This window comes from Borostomias antarcticus (assembly GCF_949987555.1).
Source record: "Borostomias antarcticus genome assembly, chromosome: 15".
Taxonomy (NCBI): Eukaryota; Metazoa; Chordata; class Actinopteri; order Stomiiformes; family Stomiidae; genus Borostomias; species Borostomias antarcticus.
In genome coordinates this window covers 6,721,624-6,729,521 of record NC_140248.1, presented here as the reverse complement: position 1 = coordinate 6,729,521, position 7,898 = coordinate 6,721,624, and the positions used below count along the sequence as shown (strand labels likewise).

Here is a 7,898-nt window from a genome sequence, read left to right as displayed (position 1 = left end):
GACCCCTCAATATTCAAACGTCTGGCTTGGACCCCTCTAAGACGACTGTGGACGTGCAGAACGGGTTCAATATTTGAACATCTAAAAAAAACATTCATTCTGGCTCCTAATTGGATGTCTTTGGACGTCCGAAAAAGATAAAAAAGACATTTAAAAGACGTATTTTAGACGTGTCTTTGCTCAGTGGGTCTGCGTCCCCGTCAGCCGCGCATCTCTAACACGCTCTCCTCGCCGGAGGGAACCAAGTTCTATTCCGACGAGTCTTCAGTCCCCGAAACACAAGTCAAGATGAGGGTGTGCTGCTATATTAGGCTACTCTGTCGCAATCTGAAACCTTAAAACACAACGTCTGCCCAGAGAGAAAGGTTACTATTTCAGAACGATGATGCACATTCAAATAAGAATGACAAATTCAGTGATATTGTGCACTGCGACGCACCGATGCTGTCCGCACCTGGTGGGAGCATGTTGTTGTATCGCTCCATAACAACTAGGGAATATCGGTTATTAGGTCGAAGGCATCCTATTCACCTGATATAGGCTGCTAAACAACCATCATTAAACACAAGTATATGAAAAACTCACCGTTATTCTATGCCATATTATGCGATAGATTTCTTGATTCTTCTTTCATGTAGGAACCACACGGATGCGTCTCGCTCGCTCCAACCGGAGATGGAGAGAGGAGTTGTGTGTGAGAGTCTGTCTCTAAGACGAGGGGAGAGCACGGTGCTGATGCTGCAAACCACAGTGCGATGCTTATATTCCCCTCCTCGGTCGGTCCATCCTACCTCCACTCGGGCTTTTTTTTGTAGGCTAGCGAACCAATGGCGCCCTCTGCTGGTTGAGACCAGTATAGCAGAGGGCAAACACCTGACGCAGGTAAACAAGCTGCAACTCGGATGTAATCTCATTGAATGCGACCCCTACATCTCAATAGAGAAGAGATGAATGGGGCCTGCCGAATAGAGGGTCTTATATAAGAGTAGAATGATCTCAATATTATATTGTGCATATGCGCAATTTGTAAACAAAAAACCCAAACATATTGTAGGCTACATATAAAATCATCACACATTATATACACACACTGAATAGACACGCATTGCACACCATTTTGTATTCCGCACTGTCATTTGCACTGTCCTGTCTAGTCCTCTCACTCTGTCTAATGTTGTCTATCCATTAGTGTTATGAACCTACCTGGCAATACAACTATACAAATAGCAAACAGGATAGATGTGGTCTAGCTAGTCTAAAGTCAATAAAAAGGCTCTAGCTTTTGAAAAGCTGGTTTTATTTACAGTTGCAGTTAAGAGATAACAGGTTATGACATAAAAGGGGAAGACAATACACAGGCAAACACACACACACACACACACCTACACACCTTCAGTACACACAGACACACACCTACGCATAGGCAGGCAAACACACACACACACACACACCTTACTGTACACACAGGCACACACATACACACAGGGAAACACACACCGACATGCTCCAGGCTGACGAAGCACACAAATATAATTGAAACCATGAACAAACAACCAAGACGGGGACAGGAATATGAGTTATGTTTCATTAAGGAAGTAATAATATCCCAATGAACTTTGACTGTATGCAACTTCCTGGTCTCCAGCAGCAGGTCATTAGACCAGCACTATAACCCTGGCTCTGCTACCAACTGACCAATTAGTAACAATATCTGTCTGGAGCATCGGCCCCCTGGGGCGGAGGGCAGCGTGGCTCCGGTGTGCTGAGCTGTGTGATACAGGGCATCACAGGATCGGACAGACCGGCAGTCTGCCGCAGAACGCTACGCAGGATTCAGGGTGCATGATCTGCACATCACTAGTACTCAAGCGCAAAATCAGCAGGACACAAACTCCAGGATCCACAGTGTCACTTTCCAGGATAGGTCAAGTTCACTTTGAGGTTTTTGAGGGAAAAATACATTGAAATGTTTTATCAAGCATTAGGCTAATGTTTTTTGTTTTGTATTAAACGAATGATGTGGCTGGCTCATCCTGGAGCAGCCACCAGCGGAGAGAGAGACCATGTGTTAGTAAAACCCTGAGAAAGCCAAGATTCAGACAGCGATGTAGCACTGCTCTGACACCCACTGAGCAAAGACACGTCTAAAAGACGTCTTTTAGATGTCTTTTTCGTCTTTTTCGGACGTCCAAAGACATCCAATTACGAGCCAGAATGAAAGTTTTTTTTAGACGTTCAGATATTTAACCTGTTCTGCATGTCCACAGACGTCTTAGAGGGGTCCAAGCCAGACGTTTGAATATTAAGGCGTCCAGCAGACGTACAAATGGGGTTCTGGACCGACGGACGTTATTAAGACATGATCTGAACGTCTCCCTGACGTTGTGTGTTTACTGGGCAGTATCGAATCTAACGCACAAAAGACTAACAATGTTTTGTAGTTTTTTTTTTTTTTTAAGTAAACTTCTGTAAAATGCATTTGCTCTTCATCGAAACATCCACCGAAACAATTCGACATCTGCACACACAAAAAACATGCACTAAGGCACTGAAAATAAAAAAGCAAATTTCTGCAATTTACAAATAATTTACTTTGCAAGAAATATAAACAAAATATTTTATGTACAGAACATTGATTGTGCATATCACAGCATATATTGTATACACAGCTACCTTCCTGCCTCTACAAAATGATATGTATTGACAGTCATATGCCTAGCTAAATGAATACCCCAAAACTGAAACTCAAAATCATGTTTTTCTTTGCCAGGATTAGCTTAAAGGTAAAATAGATTTTTCATCCAGTCATTTCAAGGCACCGTTGAAATGCTTGGATGGCCTACCTGTCAACCTGCCTATTTTTGGGGGATTAGTTGGATTACCAAAATCTATCTTACTCTTCCCGGTCGTTAAATAGAGCGAGCGAGGCCGAAGCGTTGGGATTGGGACTTGCTTGACCAATTCATTTATAACAATATGACTGAGAAGCGCCTTTCACGCTGGTACGTCGGAGCGCTGCTGATCTATCTTATACGTCCTGGTTTCTCCTCAATCGCCGCCCTAAGTACGTCTTGAATAAGGCCAGTCAAATAGATAGACGAGCTTTACAATTGCTAATATTTCCTCCATATCTTGACTAAAATATTACTTTCTCATCCTAAACTTTAAATTGGGTTACGTTAAACTCTAAAATGGCCACACACCTCTCTTCATCTGCGTGAGATGCCCCCTGTCATACAAACATTCCCGCTACCTCCAGGGTACAAAGAACAGTAAACGCCTTTAAAGACCCGGCCACATATTTAGCGTAGCGGTCACCAACTACCACCAACATTATCTGTCTATATCACAAATGTACATGCTGAGTGGGAATAATGAAAAACCTGATCCAAAAAGCATGAGACAACCCACACCGTACACAATTTTCTTTAAAAACAGACTTTTAAAACATATCTATTCTACTTCTAGTGGTCTCCTAATGAGCAGCAGCAGTAAGGCGCAGGGGCCAAGCCTTCGTTAGAACTGAGGTGCAGTGGGACACAGCAGCCAGCACTGTGACGGTCAGGGGACCAGGACTGTGAGGGTCAGGGGACCAGCACTGTGAGGGTCAGGGGACCAGGACTGTGAGGGTCAGGGGACCAGGACTGTGAGGGTCAGGGGACCAGGACTGTGACGGTCAGGGGACCAGGTCTGTGAGGGTCAGGGGACCAGGACTGTGAGGGTCAGGGGACCAGGACTGTGAGGGTCAGGGGACCAGGACTGTGAGGGTCAGGGGACCAGGACTGTGAGGGTCAGGGGACAGCAGTGTGAGGGTCAGGGGACCAGGACTGTGAGGGTCAGGGGACCAGGACTGTGAGGGTCAGGGGACCAGGACTGTGAGGGTCAGGGGACCAGGACTGTGAGGGTCAGGGGACCAGGACTGTGAGGGTCAGGGGACCAGCAGTGTGACGGTCAGGGGACCAGGACTGTGAGGGTCAGGGGACCAGCAGTGTGACGGTCAGGGGACCAGCAGTGTGACGGTCAGGGGACCAGGACTGTGAGGGTCAGGGGACCAGCAGTGTGACGGTCAGGGGACCAGGACTGTGAGGGTCAGGGGACCAGGACTGTGAGGGTCAGGGGACCAGGACTGTGAGGGTCAGGGGACCAGGACTGTGACGGTCAGGGGACCAGCAGTGTGACGGTCAGGGGACCAGGACTGTGAGGGTCAGGGGACAGCAGTGTGACGGTCAGGGGACAGCAGTAGCACAGATCCAGTGCTATGATATTCACAGTCACTCATCAACTGTCAAATGTTCATCTCTCAGGCACTGGATCGATACACCCCAATCGGGTATCAATATAACACAAAAAGATATCAGTATAACATCATCAGGTATTAATTTTCACATACTCGTTCGATATCTACAAGTATCATAGTCTAACGATGATATATCAATATGCACACAGATCTTTCATCCGCTCTCAATATTCACCCATGGGATATAAGCATTCGCTAACAACGGCAGATATATCAACCAATCAGCAGGCGATAATCACCAGGTCTCGCCAGAGGGGTTGGGCGTAGTACGTCAGCACCGTGTGCCTGTATGCTAGAGCGCCATCCGGTGGTTTGATCACTGACCCAGTGTTGATAAAGCTACAGAGAGCTCGACTGTTTCAGCTTCGCAAACAGATAAGCACGACAAAGGTACCGGCAACATGACATAATTGAGTGAGTATTATTCATCTAATCTGTTCTGTTCAGATTCATGCCAAAACCAAGAACAGAATCCAAAAAGTGTGTTTTGGTTTGAAAAGAGAAATGAAAGATGTCTCTTGGTTGAATGTAACAATCCAGACAAGGGACAGCACAACAAAATGGAGGAAATGAGCCAAAATGGCTGCTAACAGCCGCTCAGTTTCTTCGGGCTTCGCTGTACCAATGTTGTCTCTGATACGACAGCCCCTCAGGTGAACCCCAGGGGGTGGGTTTGGCTGTCTCTTGAGAGCAAAGGGAGGGGTGGTGGAGCTCACTCATTACTTATTGGGAAGATAAATCAATGTATAAGAGTTTCTACCCAGCCGCTAACTGTCAAAGTCAGAACAGTGTCAGACAGATAGAGAGACGTCGGGGTGGGCCGGGGGGCTGGGGGTCGGGGGTCGGGTAGGGCTCTGTCTGGGTCTCCGCTGGGCCCTAGAGCTCTCCGTCCTCCTCTCTCTGGCCGTCCAGATCGTCGTGCAGGAACGCTTCCTTCTCGGGCGACAAGGCCTCGCCGTTGTGGGCGTGGCTGGGCTTGTAGCCGTTGAGCTCGGTGTCGTCGGGGGAGGAGCGAGCCAGGGCCCCCTCGGCGCTGTGGTGGATGCCGTAGCCGAAGTAGATGACGAATCCTGCAAGGGGCACACCTCTGTTAGCTCACGGAGAAGTCTGGCTGCTTTCATCACCTGACTTCTATATATTATATATGTAAATATAAATATGTATATATATATATATATATATATATATATATATATATATATATATATATATATATATATATATACACAAGGGCTGTCAACATTAATGTGTTAATTCTCACAATTCATCTGGAAACTTAACACAAATTAATCATATTACCAAATTTGACCCAACCTTCCTCCAGTGATTCTAAACGTGAGTGTTCACCTGTCTGAGTGACTGAGAGGCATGTGAGACACGGACACGTTATCTGCATCTTCACATGCAGTAAATCAGCCAGGTGAACACTCGCGTACGCTGAGATAACACAACGGTCTAAAGCTAAAGCTGGTTTCATATTGGACATTCAACAGACATATTCCGCATAGTGAATTAAGTTTCAAAAAGCTTCCAGATGGAAGTTTAGATCAAACCATTTTTTGCAGAGATGGCGTGTCTTTCCACCGAAGCAAGTTAAAGGAGTAGCAAAGGGAAAAATCATGTTTAGCCCTGTTTTAAGGTTACTTATGATCATATACAATGGTTCAGATCAAAACGTTGACAAAACTAGCACTTTTGAGAAAGTCTGATAATTGCTCTGACACCGTTTTGGTCATACAATGGATGTGGATGTGCACCTTGAAAAATCTTTCAAAAACATGTTAAACTCTCAATTTCAAAGACAAGAAACTCACCGAGGTGTTAGTTGGCGTTCTGACATATAATTTGCCATAAAGTAAGATTCTAGTTCATCTGGAAAGGCTTTTTAAAATATTTAGCATAGAACTATTTAGTCGCAGCACATACGTGTGTAAACTTCCGCAAACTAGGTAGCCTAGCAACATAAACAATAACAATAGCTACCGTAAGTAGTTCTGCTTCCTGAATCCCCTCTGCGGATTGATCTACACATCTACAACGGTCGCTTTAATACAAGTCAATGGATTTCATAAAATGATCAATAAAACCCTACAGGATTCATACTTTGCGGCGAATTTGATGTCAGAACACCAACGGACACCAATTCCCCCCTCGGTGAGCTTCTTGTCTTTGAAATTGAGAGTTTAACATGTTTTTGAATGATTTTTCACGGTGCCCACCCACATCCATTGTATGACCTAAACGGTGGTAGAGCAATTATCAACTTTCTCAAAAGTGCTAGTTTTGTCAACGTTTTGATCTGAATCATTATATATGATCATAACTAACCTTAAAACAGGGCTAAACATGATTTTCCCTTTACTACTCCTTTAAGTTAAAAAAAATAAAAAATAAAACCTGATTCCTCTAACCCTCCATCCTCAGAGTCCGGACTACGGTCCAGATACGGACCGAACCACCGCTGTCTCCGGACTCTGAGCAAATTATCCTTTCATAGTATTATTTCCGAGACATCGCCGCAACGCAAGGAATCAAAATTCTCCCTCCAAAATTCTAATGTCGTCTGCTTCGAGGGGCTGGCGCTGCCAGTGTTAGCAGGCTGGTCAGTCCGATCTGGCAACAATGGGGTCATGTGCGGGGGTGATGGGGAAATGGTTATTTGTATTATGATTGTTTTCTTAAAAAACGGACGTTTGGATTGTTGAAATAAAATCATTGTGGACCTTTAGGATTTGTATTTGAGTACAAGTCTGGCTCCAGTAGCCCCTGAATCTGAATGTCAGGCTACTAACCACTTTGTCATGCATTTCTTCATTCTAACACCACACATGGAGGCTATGTTTCACCCCCCACCAAAAAAAACAAGCAAATACATGTATTTTAAACTTGTGATTAATCATGATTAATCACAGTCTATTCTAGTGATTAAGAGCTGAGGCTGGTCTAGCGTACCTATGGCCATCCAGACGCTGAAGCGGATCCAGGTGCCTCTGTCCAGCTGCATCATCAGGTAGACGTTGACAAACATGCTGACCACAGGTAGGAAAGGCAGCAGGGGCACCTGGGGGGGGCGGTCGGTTAAAGGTCAAAATCCCATCTCCCACAGGAAACAGGAAGTAGTGGCTTTGTGTCCCTGGCTCCACCGTTACCCGTGTAGGTTTGGGGATCATAACTAAGCAGCCATGAGGCCAATTCCCTGGATACAAATTAAGCTTTGTCCTGGAGTGCAAAAACAATGCATGCCAATGGAGATTTCCCACTAAAAGGGCCTCTTAGTTCGAGACTGGCCCTGGGCTTAATCCACAGAGGCCCAGAGTTCGGCCGGTCATGGAGAACATTGTCCAAAAGCCGTCTAGCTCTTTAGCCATTCTTCCCAGTGACCTGGGTTGTGTGTGGCGTGCGTTAGGGGCGGAGCCGACCTTGAAGGAAAGCTTGGTCTTGCTCTCGGGCTGCCTCCAGACGATGAGGGTCAGGACCAGGCACGCCATGAAGATGACGCTGAGGCCCACCGCGGTCCACACCACGGCCCCGCCCTGCACCGCCAGCACGCTGAACGCCAGCACCAACACACCTGGACAGGAGGGGAGGAGGGGGGCGGAAA

At 46.0% G+C, this 7,898-nt stretch overlaps 1 protein-coding gene across 1 annotated transcript in view; it reads right to left on the bottom strand.

Annotated features, from left to right (window-relative positions):
* Positions 1-1,295: 1,295 nt before the first annotated feature.
* Positions 1,296-7,898, bottom strand: part of LOC311318384 (high affinity cationic amino acid transporter 1-like) — a 27,161-nt gene continuing 20,558 nt past the window's right edge. Inside the window, exons 5-7 of the mRNA XM_084449708.1 lie at positions 7,717-7,868; positions 7,250-7,358; positions 1,296-5,367 (exon numbers count right to left, since the gene is read on the bottom strand). Of these exons, the coding sequence (XP_084305834.1) occupies positions 5,174-5,367; positions 7,250-7,358; positions 7,717-7,868 (455 nt within the window). The 3' untranslated portion in view covers positions 1,296-5,173. The remainder of the gene's footprint in view (positions 5,368-7,249; positions 7,359-7,716; positions 7,869-7,898) is intronic.